Source organism: Chrysochloris asiatica, unplaced genomic scaffold, assembly GCF_000296735.1.
Source record: "Chrysochloris asiatica unplaced genomic scaffold, ChrAsi1.0 scaffold00005, whole genome shotgun sequence".
NCBI lineage: Eukaryota > Metazoa > Chordata > Mammalia > Afrosoricida > Chrysochloridae > Chrysochloris > Chrysochloris asiatica.
This window is the reverse complement of record NW_006408523.1, coordinates 12,110,142-12,129,734: the sequence shown is the minus strand read 5'-3', so window position 1 is coordinate 12,129,734 and position 19,593 is coordinate 12,110,142. Positions and strand designations below refer to the sequence as shown.

At 42.2% G+C, this 19,593-nt stretch overlaps 1 protein-coding gene across 1 annotated transcript in view; it reads right to left on the bottom strand.

Annotated features, from left to right (window-relative positions):
* Nucleotides 1-3,381: 3,381 nt before the first annotated feature.
* Nucleotides 3,382-19,593, bottom strand: part of LOC102812327 (potassium-transporting ATPase alpha chain 2-like) — a 34,804-nt gene continuing 18,592 nt past the window's right edge. Inside the window, exons 11-22 of the mRNA XM_006831975.1 lie at nt 17,675-17,867; nt 14,137-14,312; nt 13,274-13,410; nt 8,634-8,784; nt 7,874-8,042; nt 7,629-7,783; nt 5,218-5,341; nt 4,908-5,053; nt 4,294-4,427; nt 3,992-4,093; nt 3,494-3,585; nt 3,382-3,410 (exon numbers count right to left, since the gene is read on the bottom strand). Of these exons, the coding sequence (XP_006832038.1) occupies nt 3,382-3,410; nt 3,494-3,585; nt 3,992-4,093; nt 4,294-4,427; nt 4,908-5,053; nt 5,218-5,341; nt 7,629-7,783; nt 7,874-8,042; nt 8,634-8,784; nt 13,274-13,410; nt 14,137-14,312; nt 17,675-17,867 (1,608 nt within the window). The remainder of the gene's footprint in view (nt 3,411-3,493; nt 3,586-3,991; nt 4,094-4,293; nt 4,428-4,907; nt 5,054-5,217; nt 5,342-7,628; nt 7,784-7,873; nt 8,043-8,633; nt 8,785-13,273; nt 13,411-14,136; nt 14,313-17,674; nt 17,868-19,593) is intronic.

Genomic DNA, 19,593 nt, shown 5'->3' with positions numbered 1-19,593 from the left:
TGGTCTCCTGGTCTATCCTGGTCTGCTGTCTCTGCTGTCACAACTCTTTGTCTCCTAAATCGAGGAGGTTAAGCGCAGGAATTTTGAGGTCATGTTCCACTCCTGGATCCTCTTTCTTCATGGTGGTGAGAAAGCCCTTTCCACCTCTGGGATAGTTCATTCCAAAACTAGTGGGGTGGCAAAACTGACCAAGTCCCATTTTAGAGCTCTGTATACCATAGTTATAAGGAACTCTGGTAGTGAAGTGGTTACGAATCGGGCTGCTACTCTCAAGGGCAGCAGTTCAAAACTACCAGCTGTTCTGCAGGAAAAAGACGAGGCTTTCTATTCCCGTAAAGATTTACAGCCTTGGAAACCCTGTGCAGGGTTGTTATGGGTCGGAACCAACTCCACAGCTCATAACCACCACCACACCTTATTTAGGGAGTCCTGGTGTGATTCTGTAGGATAATCACAGACCATAAGGTTGGTTTGAGCCACATAGTCCAGGGTTCAAATTCCCCAGCCACTCCTCAGAAACAGTATATAAGATCCCTAAGAGCTGGGACTGACTCAGTGGCTCTTAACAGCAACACATTATTTGCATGGACTCACCTCATAAATCCTGGTGTGGTGCTGTAGGATAAGCACTGGATTGCTTACTACAAGGTCGGCAGTTTGAGCCCACCAGCCACTCCATGGGAAATTGATGAGGCTTTACTCCCGTCAAGATTTACAGCCTTGGAAACCCTATGCTGTTAGTGAGCACTGCAGAGTCATTTCTAACTCATAGCTACACAATAAAAGGTTTCCAAGGCTTTAAACTTTTTGCAGGAGAATGCCGCATCTTTCTCCCACTGGAAACCCTATATATATATATATATGTATATATATATATACATATATATGATTGCAGTGAGTTAGAACTGACTTGATGCTATTTAACAACAACCCAGTCATTTGGTGGGAGTTACAAAGAAGTGCCATATTAAGTAATTCACGGCTCTGTTTCTGGTGTCTTCTAAATGTTAGTAATTTTTTATATTCTACATATTCTAAACCAAGCTGTAATTTAATCATCGGAATGGTAGCGTTGGTAGTTGTGTGCCTTCGAATTGGTTCTGACCCATAGTGACCTTGTTTGGGGTTTCCAAGCCTGTAAATCTGTGTGGGAGCAGAATGCCTCATCTGCAGAGTGACTGGTAGATTCAAACTGCTGACTTTGTAGTTAGAGCCCGACTCATAACCCACTACGTTACCAGGGCTCTGCTCATCAAATTCAAACACCACCACGAAGAATGAAGATGATTCTACAGATTCAGCATTACCTTTAAATCTATTTCCGAGCTCTTCTGCCTCACCAAGCAGATTTAAATTAACTGTTATTTTTTTCTAAAAACATATCTAGACTTAGTGTTTCAATTAAGCAATCCCATCAAAAAATAAAAACATAACAAATCCTGATATGGGGCATTATGAACTTTTTCTCTATTATACTGTAAAAAAGCTATTTGATTAACCAGCCTCATTTCTGGGATTCCTTAAATAATTTATGTGTTCATATTCCAAATACCTTAGTGTTACTTTTTGCAAGAGTATGTTAAATCCTAAAGCAGTATGCTCTATTTATAGCCCTCTGCTGCTGGCTCTGGTAGGACAAAGAGCTGCAAACTATCACAGCCAAGTACATTCTAAAACCAGAGAGCACAGGCCCTGTCAAGATTGGAGTAAAAAGGCCATTTACCATGCTGTTCAAACTATGGCCTAGAAAAGATTTCCAGTTCACTGCAACTGCTGATACGAGATTAGTTCCGTGATAATTGTGGCTGGTAACAGAGCTGAAAACCCCTGAGGATAGCTGCGTTAACTTAAACACACAAACACAATACACATTGTGTATTATAATCTAGTCACATAAAGTTACAATAATGGTCCCTTACCTATTTCATGCTCCTAAATGTGACCCTTGAGAAAACTGTAGTAGGGAACTCTGACTGTAAACCCTTATGTTGTTCCAGAGATCCGCAGAGCCCTCAGCAGAGCATATAGCTTAATCACTGTGATGGAGAAACGGAGAGAAAATAGGCCATTTGGATGGAAAAAAGTTTAACTAAACGTAATTTTCAGGTTCTGGCAGATCAGATTTGCATTGGGTGTGCAATAGATGAAGAGTTGTGAAGATTACTTTCCCTAGTGTATTGTTTGTTGAAGATGTATATTCCTCCTATGGGAATCCTGACTCTGAAAGGTGGGCACATCACAAGACAGTACAAGAGCAGGCATACTGACTGGTGAGGGGACAGATCTACAGGTAAATTCTACATTTTTTGATCTTTCGTAGATAAGGTTAAGAAGAAAAAAAAAAAGAACATTTAAAACATGTCTCAATTGTTGTGCCCTATGCTTTGCATTCTTGGAAAAACTAATCAGAACATCACAATTAGACGCAGTTTTTAAAAACATCTTTTACTTAAAAATGAGGCCTCTCTTGGCCTGCCAACACGTTACACACGAATCAACCTAACACGAAACATAACTGACATTAAATTAGAACTGGGGAGCGCTTTGCAGCTATTTTACAACAAGTAAATATTACTTTTTAAACCACAATATCTTTCTAATGACATGGGATCATGGTGAAAGAAAGGCCCTTTGTATTTGTTGAGCATTTTGATGTACAAAATGGAGCTCAGTTTAGGAGGCGTTGGAGAAGCTAGAATAGCGTCTAGAAGTAGGGGAGGCGTAAGTTGGCGGAGGGAAAGAGAGAAGGCAATATAGAAGAAAGTAGATCCTAAAAGGACTGGCATGGGGTGAAGAGTTATGTAACCAGGAAAACTGTGTCAAGGCATGAAGGCTGAGGACTTTTGAGAAGGATGTCTCAGAATCAAACTTGAGGTTGTCCATGTTGCTATGATGTAAACCTGCTGCCACCTCTAACTCCTACAAACCTTCTGCTAAATCAGCTTTTATTTTGAGTAGGGTGGCCATGAAAATTTAAGTCCTGCAAGGATTTCCAGACTTCTTGGGAGGTTATTGGGCCTTTATGAGTGCAGAACGGAAGTCTGAACAATCCATTTTGAGAAGTAAGCAGCAGTGAGACTCCAGCAGGTGTCTGGGCTACATAAGACTTGAAATGTATGTACATATATACATGTCCTCTTTCTTACATCATTACCTTGAAATCCACATATTTCAAAAAGGAGATAGAGATAAAAGTCATATACAAACAGTTGATAAATCTCAGCTTTAAAGTACAAAACATCAATTGACTATCTTTCATACAGTTTTCTTCTTTTGTTTATACATGAATTTTGATGGTGTCTCCAATGCCCAAGGAATCTTCCAGCTACTGGCCAAAAGATGAAGAATATCATCAATGTGTAGTTGGGAAATAAGATGGTCTTAATAATACATGTTCTTATCCCACCAACCTGAAAAAGTAAGAAAAAGCCAATTAGAAATCAAGACTGTAGAAGTTGGTAAACATAATCTCACAAATCATATTACTACTTACTTCCAGGGTAAAGTCTGATGAGAAGTTTTCGCACCTCATCATATACCCAAATCAGAACAGCATATGGCACAGCCACAAACCAATACTGAGGCCTGGAAGCAGAAGAGAGGAAGGTGAGCCCCAGTGTGCCCTAAGGAAGGCCCAACCCCAAACCGATAGGCTTCCTGTACATTTTCTCTGCCATACTGGAAGTAACAACAAATTCATTCGGTCACACTACATAAACATGAAAACCTTTTTATCTAACCTGGTAAGAAGCAACATTTGCCACTGGAGTGACCTACTGGATGAGAACAGAGATGGCAAAGTTTGGAAAATTCCTTTCCTCTTCTAGGAAAACTGACAGGTCAAAGCCTCACATATAGAACTGACATATTATTCTCTGTTTTGAAAGACTTGAGGAGGGGTATCAGAAGTATCCGAAAGCTAATGTTGATTCACTTCTGATAGCTCAGGATGGGGGCTGGTTCTCCCCTCCACCTTGACAGGGGAACTCACCGGAGCATGGTGAAATTCAGGGCTGTGACGCTCCCGAGGCCATAGGACAGGATTAACGCAATGATGATCTGTGAGGCGATCCCGACCCAGATGACTTTATTTCTGCAAGACACATTCATAAAAGTAAGCAGATTCTGAATTTCATGGGACCATGATATTACCACCCAGACTGATGCCATCCAGAAAAGTTAATAGCTTGTGCATGAGAGGCAAGGTGATAGTTGGGCATTTTCAATGAACACTCCTCTTGACCCTTGGTATTGCAGGCCCAGAGTTAAGTCATGCCATCAGACAGTCAATACCTGAAAAGACCCTGCTGAAAAATGGAGTTTCTCCGGGTTTTCCTGATGATCAGATCAGCTATTTGCTGGACCATGATGGCAACGAAGAAGACTGTGTAGCCCGTCCATTCTAGGTACTGCCTCTGGTACCTGGTCTGTCAGGGAGTAGACGTGGAGAGACCATGAGACTCAAGAGGGAAAACGTTAGGGAAATGTCAACACGGTTCTGTCAAGCTATATTCCCTACCCCACCTCGCCAAGATTGATCACAGAAACATTGTTTCCCACATTAATCAGGTGAGTAGGGGAAGAATGCTACTATAATTTATTTAGTACAACTTTGGGTGTTGATACTGATTTAATAGATTTGGTTCAAATGTGGCGTGGTTGTGGAACTAACTGGTTACTCTTCCACATTAATGACAAAATGAATGTAAAAAAGTTAGCTCTAGGGATCTAATCTGAGGGATCTAAGGCTGAGTCCCAGCAATGGCCAGTGTGTCCACAAACCCTACTAACTGGGAAGTTTCTCCCTCTTGTCTCAGAAAAATGAAGTTTCAGCATCAACCAGGGCAAGACATTGCTAAGTGGGGAGAACCAATGGGATGCCAGCGTAGAGTTTTCCCCTCCCTTACCCATTCTTGTCCATAGTCATCTTCTAGGTCATTCACATTGTCATTTTCCCATTCTACTCGGAGACCAGTGAGTGAGCTGGGTCTAAACCCCTCCTGTGCATAAACAGTGAAATAAACAACAAAAGCTCCCAGGGATTGCATGAGACCTAAAAGAATAAGAGAGATAAGAGATGAAGTTCTATAATTTTCCCCCCTGCCTCTCTTCCCATTCCAACCCTACCCCAAAAGAAGAAAACACAACTGTGACAGTCTCAAATTAATTGTCTGGGGTGGACCCTTGTATGGCAGGTAAGAGATGCCAATATCATACCAATGTGCAGGTAAGAGTAGAAGACAAGTGGTGTGTTCACCAGTCTGTCCTTCTTCTTGTGGCGAGGTTTCCTGTTCATTATGTCACTTTCAGCTTTCTCATAAGCCAAGGCAACAGAAGGAATCTAGAGGGGAGAGAGTCTGTGACTCCTAACCCGGAAACACAATCTACCAATAGGATATTGAGAACAGCCGTGGCAGAGCAGTAGGTGCTAGGACTGGAGGGAGATGGGGGGAGTGGGGAACGACATGGGAAGGCCACTAGAGGTGCAGGACTCATTGTGTAGAATTGAAAAACAGCCAGTGGAAGAAAAAATGAATCTGTTTTATAGTACCTCAACATACTAATTATAAAACATTTTCCCTTTTGGAGTGAATTTCTTCCTCTTTGGCAAGGCCCTGGACCACAACGCAAGGTTCCCGAGTAGTGGGGCTCAAGCTTTAGCAGGAATCAGAATTACTTGTAAAAGCAAATTTCTGAGTCCCATCTCCAGAGTTTCTGCTTCCGGAGGTTTGGGGTGGGGCCAGAGAAGTTGCATTTCTAACAAGTTCCTAAGTGATGCCTTTGCTCCCATTCTGGGGTTTACACTTGAATAATCCCTGAGAGCAAATTTAAAGTCTACGTTAGAAGGTGTGGGCCCCTCTCTTCCCCTAAGAGACAAAGCTCTCTCTAGACCCTCTGAAATGTAGGGCTATTACTGATAGCCTATAGCCATCAAGTCAATTCTGACTCATAAAGACCCTGTTTCAGAGGCTAAAAATCTTTTTAGATACAGAGAATCTCACCTTTCTCCTGCAGAGCGGCTGGTGGGCTTGAACTGCCGACCTTGCAGATAGCAGTCCAGTGCTTATCCTACAGTACCACCACAACAGAGGAAAAAAAACTATGCTACTTGCTTGTAAATTTAGCTTGTTTACTACTCATTTTACACTTGTATCCATGTAAACCACAGAAAGATGAGTAACTGCCAAAGAGCTTCCAGATCTCTGACTGGATACACTTGAGAAAGTTTAGTGGAACTTCTTGTTGTTGTTGTTAGGTGCCATCGAGTCAGCTTCAACTCACAGAGATTTTAGCATATCACAGAGAAACAAGTCCTGGGCCTGTGCCATCCTCACAATTGTTGTTATACTTGAGTCCACTTCTGCTGCCACTGTGCCAATCCATCTTGTTGGGTGTCTTCCTCTTTTTGCTGACCCTCCATGTTACCAAGCATTTTATCCTTCTTGAGGAATTGCTCCCTCCTGATAACATGTCTGAAGTATGAGAGAAGAAATTACACCATCCTGGCTTCTAAGGAGCATTCTGGATGTACTTCTTCCAACACAGATTAAACTGTTCTTCTGACAGACCATGGTACTTTCAATATTCTTCTCCAACACCATAACTCAAATGCATCAATTCTGCTCCAATATTCATTGTGGAACTAGTGAAACTTAGTATAGGTTAATGCAAAGCTTTATTTATTGAGGTTTAATAACTGCTACTTCTTCTTACAGTGAGGAACACTGTGGCTCTGAAGGATAAGCGCTGGTCTGCGGTTCGAGCCCATCAGCTGATACTCAGGATTAAGATGAGGCTTGTGCTTCCACAAAGATTTACAAATCTCAGAAACCTTCAACAGAGTTTCTATGAGTTGGAACCAACTCAATGGAAACAAGTCAGTGGCACTTAACAACAACACAACAACAATTACCCCTTACTGTAGAGGAAAGATTGGCAGTTAGAACCCACCCAGGAGTGCCTCAGCAATCAGGTCTGATGATCTGCTTCCGAAAGATCACAGCCTTGAAAACCCCATGGAGCAGAGATCTTCTCAGCGCAAATGGTGTCACCATGAGTCAGCACCAACTGGACAGCAGCTAACAAGACCACCAGCTACTTATTCTGTTTAGGTGAAGGGCTTCCGGATCACAGATTTTTTTACATACAAAGGGATGGCTGGGAGGTTCTCACTTTAGCTACTGGGCGTTAGCAATGCAATGTCTATTTTCTTGACAGCATTATCTTCCCCAAAGAAGACAAGCACAGGGACTGAAATGACCAATGTTGTTGTTAAGTGCTGTGGAGTCGGTTCTGACTCATAGCAACCTTGTATAAGGTTTTTAAGCTTGAACCTCTAACCTTTCAGTTCAAACTGACCTTGGCCGCCCATTTAACCCACAGCATCAAACCAGGGCTCCAAAATGACCAATAGCATATGTCTTTTGTTTTTTTTGGGAGTGTAAAACTTGTGTCTTGAAAAGCTCCTATATGGACTGAAAGGGTCGGTAGACCAGCAGAACCACTCAGGGACTTGTTAGAAAACAGAACTTCAGGCTTCATGGTGCTGAAGTCTGAGAAGCACTACTTTAGTTCAGCTCTTGGACCTTGAAAGTTTACAGTCCACCATTCCCAGAAGTGCTACTTACAATGTCTGTGCCCAAGTCAATGAACAAGATGGTAATGGTGCCAATGGGCAGAGGAAGCCCAACCGTAATGTAGATTAAAAAGGGGCAGAGTTCAGCAATGTTCTTGGTCAAGGTGTACGCAATCGTCTTCTTCAGGTTGTCAAAGATCAGGCGACCTGAGGAAAAAACATGTCTTTTTATAGAGCTTGCTTTTAGCCCTCCAGGTGACCCCAGTTCTTGGTAAGATCACCGGAGACCTTGTTTACCTTCTTCAACTCCTGTGACTATGGATGCAAAGTTGTCGTCCAGTAAGACCATGTCGGCTGCATTTTTGGCTGCATCAGAACCCGCTATGCCCATGGCAATTCCAATATCTGCCTTCTTTAGAGCTGGAGAGTCGTTAACTCCATCTCCTGTCACAGCAACTACGGCACCCTGGGGGACAAGGCCAGGGAATGTAAGAGAGCAGATCAAGGGGCCACGGGCTTGGCAAGAACAACTTAGTCTCAACTTCATTTTAAAGCTGGGAGTATAGCTGGAGCTGAAATGAAGGGATAATTTTTGGGAAAATATAAAGACAGGAAATCCAAGAAGCAAAAATAATGAGCTGCAAGCAACATGTATCCAAATGACAACAACTAGGGTGTGGCAGGTTAAAGTGTGTAGAGGCTGTGTGTTATATATATTTTTAATTTATAATCCTTATAAACCCATGCCTATCACAGTGTTTCGCTGTCAGAAGCCCCTAGCTCTAGTGATGGAGTGAGAGAACTGGTTTGAGTTCTCCCCTTGACATGTGGCACGGAAGGGGCTGGCACCATTCCTTTCGGACATAAACCAGGAGAGCTGAGTGAGACCTAAACTCAGTGAGAGGACTGAGAGGTGAAATGACAATGACCGGCAAGGAGTTTTCTCTTGAGAGGTTTCAAAAGACTTTGTAACCCAGGTCTGAGCACAATCTGTCCTGCCCCTTGTCCACCTGCTGACAGGGGCCTGGACCCTCTGGTTGTGGTGCCGTCCACTCACCAGTCTCTGACAGCCCTCCACGATAGTCAGCTTCTGCTGTGGGGACGTCCGGGCAAAGACAATTTCTGAATGGTTGGCTAAGATCTCGTCTAGTTGTTCTTGGTTCATGTCCTTCAGCTCCATGCCTGTCACCACGGCAGCTTTAGCATCCCTAGAAGGGCCAGGAGAGATGAGGTGAGACCTCAGAGCAGATCTGAAGTTGAAGCATTGTTGTGGGCAGAAACCACTGGGATGGTGCCTGCATCAAATGTCTTCAGCCCTTAATAGGTGAGCGAACAGTGGCTATATGTATTGAGGACAACTCAAAACAGTAAGCTGAGGCTTCAAAGTTGAGTCATTTCTTGGTATTATACCCATGTAACAATGGGAATCAAATGCCATACAGCCTCTTCATTATAAGAATGGGTGAGGAGGTGGTACCTCCTGGGCAACGCTTTACATAGCAAGTAAAAGGTGGTAAAAACTGCCTTTTGAAGAATATTAACAGCAACATGTAGGTAGTGGGCAAACAACTGTCCACTGTAAAATATTTTGAACTTTGCTGTATGCTTGAAACATGTCATAATAAATTGTTGGGGGAAAAACTGCCTGTTAATTTGTTTTGGGTCTTAGAATACAGTGTATGCCCTTTGGCATAGATAATTCTTTTCTGGTGTTGGTAGTCATTTGGTATTTACAGAATGTCTACTATATGTAATGTGCTATAAGGGAAGAAAAATTTATTGAGGTCTTATTTGAACAAGAATATTGCCTATTGAAACATAAATGTATGGCTCCAGGGACTACATATTAGGCAGATTGATGTCACTTCCTTGCTATAACTCATGAGAAACTTCCAGAAAAAAAACAACCCACAACCCCAGCTTGGACCCCAAGGTCATGTGCATGTAACCTCCCATGCCAAGTGAAGTTTATGGGATTGAATTTTTTCTCCCCTTAGATCTCAATTCTGAGACCCTCAAAGCCCTCTGTTGCCCTGTTGTTAAGTGCCATTGAGTTGGCTCCGACCCATAGCAACCCTGTATACGGTTTCTGAAGAGCAGCTGGTGAGCTTGAACCTCTGACTTTGTGGTTCAAACCGATTTTGCAGTTCAGCACTTTAACCCACAGTGCGACACCTGTCTTTCTCCCTTTACAAGGAACGAATGACCTTTGCTTGGCTCGTGCTCTAGGTTTTAGAGCCTCTGATGAGTTATAGCAAGGAAGTGACATCAAATCTCACCTTAAACATTGCAGGTGCAAAACCTTATGTGCCTTTTTCTTTGCATTTTGGTAAATACTGAGATTTATAGCCTACTTCTTCCACTTAGTGCGAAATACTGGATTTCACAACTATAGAGGCCTTTCTAACTGCTGGCAAATATATATGTAAGATAAAAATGAAAAGATGTTTCTGTTCTCGCTATAGTTGCTGAAATACTATACCATCATGAAGCCAATCATGTAACGTGATTAAATAAAAACTTTCATGAAGGTATTCACATAAGTCTTCTGTTCAGTATTGCGACTTCAATGAAAATCATATTCTTATTATTTTTTAAAACCAAACAAGTAAACAAAAAATCCCAAATCTGGCTTAGTAATTATTAATTTATACAAAGGCGTTTTGGAGACACTCAGACTTTTGACACTGTTGCTGTACCCAGGGGTTATAATTCTGTTTGCTTTCCTTACTTGGTCATTTGTCCTAGTAATAATTTACTGTTTGACATATCTATATTCCTAAAGAACATAAAAGTGTCTACCAGGGGATATTTCTACATAAGTATTTATACAGTCTGAAAATATATCCATGAATATAGTAGCGTGTACCCAAGCCATGGTATTTTCAATAACCTCATATACATGTGAAAGCTGGACAGTGAATAAGGAAGACCATAGAGAATTGATGCTTTTGAGTCATGGTGTTGGAGGAGAATATTGAAAGTGCCATGGGCTGCCAAAAGAACCAATAGATCCGTTTTGGAAGAAGTGCAGCCAGAGTGCTCCTTGGAGGCCAAGATGACCAAACTTCATCTCTCATACTTGGGACATATTGTCAGGAGGGACCAGTCGCTGGAGAAGGATATCATGTTTGGTAAGGTGGAGGGTCAGAGAAAAAGAAGAAGACCCCCAACGAGATGGATTGGCCAGGTGGCAGCATTGGTGGACTCAAGTGTGGCAACAGTAGTGAGGTTGGCCCAGGATCAGGTAGTGTTTCGCTCTGCTGTACATAGGGTTGCTATGAGTCAGTACTAACTCGATGCCACCTAACAACAACAACACAGGTGGCAAAGTTATGGAAACCTCTTAGCCATAACCAAATACCTTAAGGGAATGTATGGGCCTGGGGGTCCAGGACCTTAGTCTCAGAGGACACCAAATTCAATTGGCATGACATAGTATAGTCCACAAAGACAGTGTTCTACATTCTACTTTGATGAGTAGCAATTGGGGTCTTAAAGTCTGTGCTGAGTCATCAATCCCTGTTTAGAGTAGAGAAGAGTGAAGAATCAAAGACAGAAGGAAATAACTTGTCCAAAGGACTAATGTAGCACATGAACCCCAGCCTCCTTGACCCTGAGGTCAGAAGTAAATGTCCAGCTCCTACTATCAAGTGCTCTGAAAGGCCAGAAGTAAGTGTCCAGCTCCTACCACCAACTGCTCTGAAAGGCCAGAAGTAAGTGTCCAGCTCCTACTACCAACTGCTCTGAAAGGCCAGAAGTAAGTGTCCAGCTCCTACTACCAACTGCTCTGAAAGGCCAGAAGTAAGTGTCCAGCTCCTACCACAAACTGCTCTGAAAGGGATCGCATTAGAAGGTCCTGGAGAGAATGGGAGAAAAATGTGGGAAAAACCTCAAAATCATAAAAAAGACCAGGCTTCCTGGTCTGATGTTGTTGTTGTTGTTAAGTGCCGTCAAGTTGGTTCCAACCCATAGTGAGCCTGCACAGGGTTTCCGAGGCTGTAAATCTTTATGGGAGCAGAAAGCTTCATCTTTCTTCCATGGAGCAGCTGGTAGTTTTGAACTGCTGACTGTGGAGTTCGCAGCCTGATTCGTAACCACTACGCTACCAGAGCTCCTGGTCTAATAAAACCACTGAGATTATATGGCCCTTGGCCACCCTTCAGGTCTGGCGCTGAACTCACATCTGCACTCAGCTTTCAGCCAAATAACTGACCAACATAATAAGGTGAACAACAACAAGGAGGCATGCACGCGTAAAAGCAATCTACCATAGAAGCTCTGATAGCTTAGTGGTTATGAGTTGGGCTGCTAACCTCAAGGTCAGCAGCTCGAAACTACCAGCCGTTTGGCAGGAGAAAGATGAGGCTCTGTGCTCCTGTAAAGATTTATAGCCTTGGAAACCCTATGCAGGGTCGCTATGAGTCGGAAGCGACTCCACGGCGCATAACAACCATACAAGTTCAAAAAGCAGCATGAGCCCAGGGGTAAAGCTCTGAAGGCAGGAAGGGCTAAGAAGTGGACACATTCAAACAGTGGACACAGGGAGGAAGTGGGAAGAAGGTTACACACTGTGGGGGTTGCAATCATGATCAAAAATCAAAATGTGTGTGAATTATTGAATAGAAAATTAATTTGCTCTGTAAATGTTTATATAAATCACAAAAAGTTACATTTGGGGTAAAAAAAAGATTTGGAAGAACATTAAGAAAAGGGAAAAAAAATTACATATATATACACACACACACACACGAATGTTTGGGTAAATTAGAAGTTCATTGGTCTTTCCTGCCAAGCCAAGCATGAAAGTATAACAAAGCCAACAATACATATTTTTTTTAATTTGAGGATTTGGAGTCTTTGAGGAATGCAGATTATGAACACCATATCCTGGAAGCCCCCTTGTGACCACCTCAGTCAAGCCTAGTCTTCCACTTCCAGCCCACTCTGTCCTTCTTATCTCCTGCATTATACTGACCATACCACAATCCATTGTTTTTTCCTGTCTCCCTGGCAAGATTGAAAGCTCCCCCAGGGCAGAGAGTGTTGGTACCATTTGCTATTATACCTCCAATGTTTCAGCACAGTGTCTGCCATATGGTTGGCACTCATCAAATAATTATTAGAAGAATTAATAAATAAGTGGATGAATGGATAGATAAAAAGGTAAAAGGACGGGCACTTTTAAAATAATTAGGAAAAACAAAGAAAACTTTGCTTAGGAAGCATCCATTCTATTTATGATCAAATGAAAATCAATGAGGAACATGTTTATATAGGTGCACATTATGAAGCCAACTGAATAGGTAATACCCAAGTTGCTCACTAGGGCATGACATGAAATCTGATGGGTTCTTAACAGTCTTGACTATACAACTAGTTTAATGCCAAGTAATTTCATATAAACTCTTTGTTTCTGCTTTGTTCACTCTAAATTGGGTACAGGTTTTCAGATCTACTTCATTGGATTTTGAAATTTAGACCTAAGAGATAATATTCATGAGTGTCAATACAGTACCCGGCACATAGTAGGTAATTAGTAAAGTTATGAATGAATGAATAGATATGTGAATTACAGAGCAAATCAGTCTAGTGTTTTGCCAAAAAGTGATTTGTTCCAAAACACACAGCTCTTTAGCACCAACAGGTCCCCATGTATAAGAACTCGAGTTTCTGTTCTGCTGGTTCTGTGCTTACCATTTGTTAACTTGCTCCACAGCAATGTTGAGGCGTTTTGCAATGTCTTCCACGGTCTCGCTGTTGGCTGAAATGATACCTACACTCCTGGCAATAGCTTTGGCTGTGATGGGATGGTCACCTGTCACCATAATGACCTAGAGTGCAATGAGAAAGAAATATGGACAATGAGGAATAGGGCAGTGACAGTAAGCAGATTTTGCATATCCTACCAAGACCTGAGAAAACATGGCTTGTGATGATTATGGGTTTCCCTTGTATGTAGTTCTTGATTTATGACATAACTATCTTTCTAGGATACACTGAGCCTATTGGATACATACAAGGCCCTTGTATGTAGTTCTTGATTTACGACATAACTATCTTTCTAGGATACACTGAGCCTATTGGATCAACCCTTGCTCCAGAGTTTGGTACATTTCCTTCTCTGACATCAGAGTAGTGCTTTCCTAGCTCTTTATTTATAAAGGGGTTGAGAGATGTCTACTTGGAGCAGCCCCATATTTCCTCAATAGTCTTGATATTACACAGTAACTGAATCAGTTTTGGTTTACATATCATGATTTTGGAGGCTGGACCTCAAGATAAGCAATAAAACCATTAATTGTCCACCATGCTGATCAGTTAATTGTCCATGGCACAGGGAAACAGCTTTCTCCTCACTGCAATGACTATTGTGGGTTATTTAACACAGACACAATCGTTTTGTTTTTATGGGACACTTTCTAAATTCCTAAGTAAGTGAAAGTAGAGATAAAGAGAATTATGATATTTAAATAAAGATATCTAAACACAGACACAAGTTCTTAGACAGAGATACAACATGTATGGGGGACTTCTTGATTCGGGAAAATAACTCCCACCTTGATCCCAGCACTCCGGCATTTGGTAACAGCATCAGGTACAGTGGATCGAGGAGGATCGATCATCGACAAGAGCCCCACAAAGCAGAGGTTGGAAGTGGGAAAGTTCATGGTGTCTATGTCAAATGAATAGGTTTCTGGGAACTCATCTGCTGGCAGGTAGAGATGACAGAAACCTGGAATGGCCATGAATTTGGGAGTTAATGAAACAAGGACAAGACATGACAAAAGAAAGGGGGAGATCATTTTGATACACTCACAGTCCTTTAAATTTTTACTATTACGGTAAACAGAGTTATTATTTGGAATATGGTACACCAGAATTGTTTAATTCCATTAATTTTATAATGCATGGCTTAAGAAAAGTCATATTTAATCACAAACTCATTTACTGTGAGCCCTGTCAGCTCCAAGTCATGGTCTAGGAATACAAAGACCAAGTCTTTACTTCTGACTTTGGTGGGCAGGGAGATAAAGACATTGAGTATAGTAAAGCATAGTCAATGTTCTAGAATATAGCGACACCATAGCTACCTGGGGAGTCAGGCAGACTTTACAAAGGAAGTAACATTTGAGCTGGATCCTGAGAGAAGAGTAGATGTTTTTCAGGGGCAGAAGACAGGATTAGGGATGGGAAGGCCATTTTAGGTAGAGAAAAGAGTACACTTTACTGTACAAAATTGGGAAAAGACCTGAGGTTATCAGGGGACTAGAATGAAGCTCAGTGTTTAAGCAAGATAAGCATAAAAGAAAGTCTAGTAGGAATGGGATCATGGTTGGTAAGTGCCACTGAGTCAGTTCAACTCACAGCATCTCTGTATAGGGTTTCCGAGGAGTGGCTGGTGGATTTGAACTGCCAACTTTATGGTTAGTAGTCCAGTACTTATCCTACATCACCAAACCAAGAATCCCTAGGGATGGGGTGTTATTGTTGTTAACTGCTATCGACTCAGTTCTGAATCATTGCGACTCTGTCTTAAGGTTACTAAGGAGAAGCTGGTGGATTTGAACTGCTGACCTTGTGGATGGAAGTCCACCACATTAACCCACAGCACCACACCAGGACTCCAGGATGGGGTAGGGCTATTTATTTCTCTGTAAGGTGTTAATGTCTCACAAGATGAGGTAGAAAGGATTTCTCTGTGTCTGGTGGGACTTCTAAGATCTCATGATCTTTTCAGTAGCTTTCATATTAAATTTATTCTCAATGTGGCTGACTACTTCACAAATTTCAATAAAGTACAGACTTTGAGAGGCAAAAAGAAGTGATCCCTAGAGCTACTCTAGACAGATGGATATCAGTCCTGTGTCGAAAAGATTACCCAGTCTTGTGGAGTAGTTCGAGCATGCAAAAACATTATCATCTCATTTATAGATTTCATCTATTCTACAAACGCAAGCAGCATTTAGAAACACATTCCACAGATTCCAACATCTCTATTGGCAAGAACTTTAATGTTTAATGACCCTTATCACCAATCATTAATTTCTATTACCTTGAATTTATCATTCTGTTGTTTTGAGCAGGTGTTCTTTGATCAGCCCAGGATTCTCACAAGGGAACATGATGTCCCCTAACACCTTAAATAACCATAAATAAGCTCCTCTACAATGATGGTATTTGAAGTTCCTCCCAACATTCCCTATCTCAGTTACTGGCATTACTTTTTTTCACTAATCATGTAAACTCTTTTTTTTTTTAATGTACTTTTCTCCTATACTGAGCTGCTAAATCTTACCAATCAGTATCCATCCACGCAGTCTTGGGCATCTACCTTCTCCTTCACATTCCCATTGCCTTGGGGCAAATTCCCATCCCTTTTACCTGAAAGAGAGCAGCTACCTCTGGTAGCATAGTGGTTATGAATAGGGCTGCGAACCGCAAGGTCAGCAGTTCGAAACTACCAGCTGTTCTGCGGGAGAAAGATGAGGCTTTCTGCTCCCGTAAAGATTTACAGCCTCGGAAACCCTGTACAGGGTCGCTCTGAGTCGGAACCGACTCCACGGCACATAACCACAACAGCAGCCTCCTACTTAGACCTACATCTCTCCTCTCCCTGCTAACCCATCTTACTTGCATTAGCCTTAAGAATACACTGAAACTTTGATTAGCTCATACTCCTCATGCAAAGCTGCCAACAGCTCTCCACTAACGGCAGAATGAAACCGTGGTTCGTCACCCACGCATTCAGTCTAGCATTATAGTCTATATCTTATGCTACCTTGTGCCTCCTACAACACTCAGCACTAGTAGGCTGTCTCAAAAACGTTTGCCATGTTTCTTTTTTTTTTTCCCCCTGTCCCTTAACGGTAGCACAGTGGTTACAAGTTGGGCTGCTAATTCAATGACAGCAGTCTGACACTCCCAGCTGTTCCCCATGAGCAAGATGAAGCTTTCTGCTCCTGTAAAGATGCACAGCCTCGGAAACTGCATGCAGGGTTGCTATGAGTCAGAACAGGCTCCATGGCACATAACCACCACCACCTTTCTTTAGGAGTCCTGGTGTGGTGTTGCGGGTTAATGCTCTGGACTGCAAAGAACCGTAAGGCTGGTGGTTCAAGCTTAGCAGCAATGCCTCAGAAACCCTATACAGGGTTGGAACCTACTCAACTGCGCCTAACAACAACTTTTATTTAGGAGTTCTGGTGTGGCACTATAGAGTAAGCACTGGACCTCAAGGTCAGTTTGAACTGCAAGGTCAGTGGTTCAAATCCACCAGCCGCTCCTTGGAAACCCTATCCAGGGTTACTATGAATTGGAATCTACTCAATGGCACTTAACAACTTAACAACAAACCTTTATTTAAGGAACCCTGGTAGCATTGTAGATTGAAACTGGACGGCTAACTGCAAGGTCAGCATTTTGAATGTGCTATTTACTCCATGGAAGAAAGATGAGGTTTCCTGCTCCCATAAAGATTTATAGCCTTGGAAACTCTGTACAAAGTCGCCATGAGTCAGAATCGACTCAATGGCACACAACTACCACCAGCACTGCCTTTCTTTAAGGAGCTTTGATAGCGTACTGGGTTACACATTGGACTGTTTACTGCAAAGCCAGCAGTTTGAATCCACCACTCACTCCATAGGAGAAACATGAGGCTTTCTGCTCCCATGAAGATTTACAGCTTGGGAAGCCCTATACAGGGGTGCTACCAGTCGGAAGAGACTTGATGGAACACTGCGGTTGGAGCAGGTTGATTCGGTTCAAGTTGTTCTCTCTTCCTTGAGTACTTTCTTCACCTCCTTTCAAAGTGTTATCTGTCATCCAAGGACCAGATTAGCATGCAACTCTCTCCATAAAATCTTCCCTGATTTTAACTTATTGGAAGTGACCCCACCTTTCTCTCTACTGTCATTTACATTTTGTTGCATGTTTACCATCATGTTCATTGTATTCTTCTTAGTATTATTCATGTGGATGCTTTATTAAATCAGACATTACTCAACGATGCCTGCCTCTTCCTGGATCCCAACCCAGACTCAGGACCTGGCATCTATCAGGTGATGGATAAGAGTTCTCCTCCAAAGAGCTCACCCAGAACACGCTCGCCCAGGCCCCCGAGCTCCATGTAGGCCGTGTGGAAGGCCTCGGCCGTGCTGTCGTCCAGGGGCTGCTCTTGGCCATTGATCAGGATGCTGCTGCACTTCTCGAGGATCCTCTCCGGGGCTCCTTTCATCACCAGGAGGAAGCGTTTGTCACTGGGGTCATCCGTCTCATGGATGGAGAGCTGGGAGGAGAGAAATAACTGAGCATGGCCCACACAGCACGTGATCTACTACTGATTCCATCTTCATGACTAGGGCATGACCTGTATAGGCCTTCTAATGGACACGACAGGGAGGTGAAGAGCATCCCTTCCTCTTGTTCTACTTGTCCTTGAAATGTGACGAAGGAAGGAGGATCGTGACATCCCCAGGCTGTTCTAGCCTCTTTGTCTTTTGCCCAAGAGATCGAGACTTAGCCCCAGCCCAGAGACGCACCCTGAGTTTGAAACCAAAATAAGTGTAGCTTTTTTTGTCTAGCAGAAAGTGGTTGCTTTAGAGAAGGCCACAGGGGCCATTTATGAGTGTAAGTCCACATCTCACCTCTTGTGTCTACCCCCGTTAGGAGCATCATTTTTTTCAGACACAACTACTCTGAGCTCAGGCCAGCACGAGATCAGCAGGAATCCCCTGCGTCTCTCCATCTCGGAACTGATCCAGTTTTATTGCCCTGATGTCCAAGAAAGTGGCGGAGTGTCAGGAAGTGGACACTCTCATGCACCACCTTTCTGGAGGACAGTTAGTAGTAGCTGTTACAAGCTTAGCATGAACATCGTTTGACTGAGCAATTCTATTTCTAGATTTATCCTAGTAAGATTATAAAAATTGTCAAAAAAAAAAAAAAGTGCTAACCATCACATAACCCTTATTCTATACCAGGTAATCTTCTGAGCACTCAACAGAAATTTCAGGAAGCTGAAGTGTTTTGAAGTCAATTATGAAGAAAAAAAATCTACCATTTTGGGTCCATCAGTTAATTTTAAATCAGTAAGTATTGGATTTTTGGAGACCAGAGATAAATTTAAAAAAATACATATATATAGTAATAGAGGGTCAACATAATAGTGTTGCCAGCTTTTTTATGGACAAGTAAAATACTGAATAAACAAAACAACTGCCATCTTATCATCACTGTTATTTTCTAAAAGATGTTGTTGTTAGGTGCCATCGAGTCGGTACCAACTCATAGCAACCCTATGCACAACAGAATGAAACACTGCCCAATCCTGAGCCAACCTCACAATTGTTGCCATGCTTTCCATGTTCTTATTATTAATGGATGTTTACAACTGTTTCTCTTCCTTTTGAGTTGTGCCCCATCAGCAAATGAAGGTCCCACAGGCTTTGCTCCTTCGGGCTTTACTCCATTCGCGTCATGACGGTCAACTCTACTTTGAGGAGGCAGCTCTTAGCCAGATAGTACATTTTAAAATGTAAAATATTGGAATAGGAATAGTAGACGTTTTTACACTGCATACTGCATACAAGGCTCTGTTCTAAGTGATTCATATATGCACTCATTTAATACTAAAAACAACCCTAAGGCAGTGGATACTCTTATTATTCCCTTTTGCAAATAAGGAAATGGAAGCACAGAGAAATTAATCAATTTGCTCACACAGCCAGTAGGTGCTGAACCTGGATTTGAACCCAGGTTACCAGGATCTAGAGTCCCTGTCCTTAATCATGAATACCATAAAGGAGAAGCTTTTAAATGTAATAAATTCATCCTTATATAAAACTTATCACATTGTCCTAATTTTCCAATTTGCCATAAACTACTGAAAGTGTTTTTATTGACTAATCTCAGTTTGGGGAATATTACGAAGTTCCAAAGACATAGACTTTCACCATTCTTCCTTCAGTTGAAAGACATAGCAAAGAATATGTAATGGTCTCTACAGTTCTTTG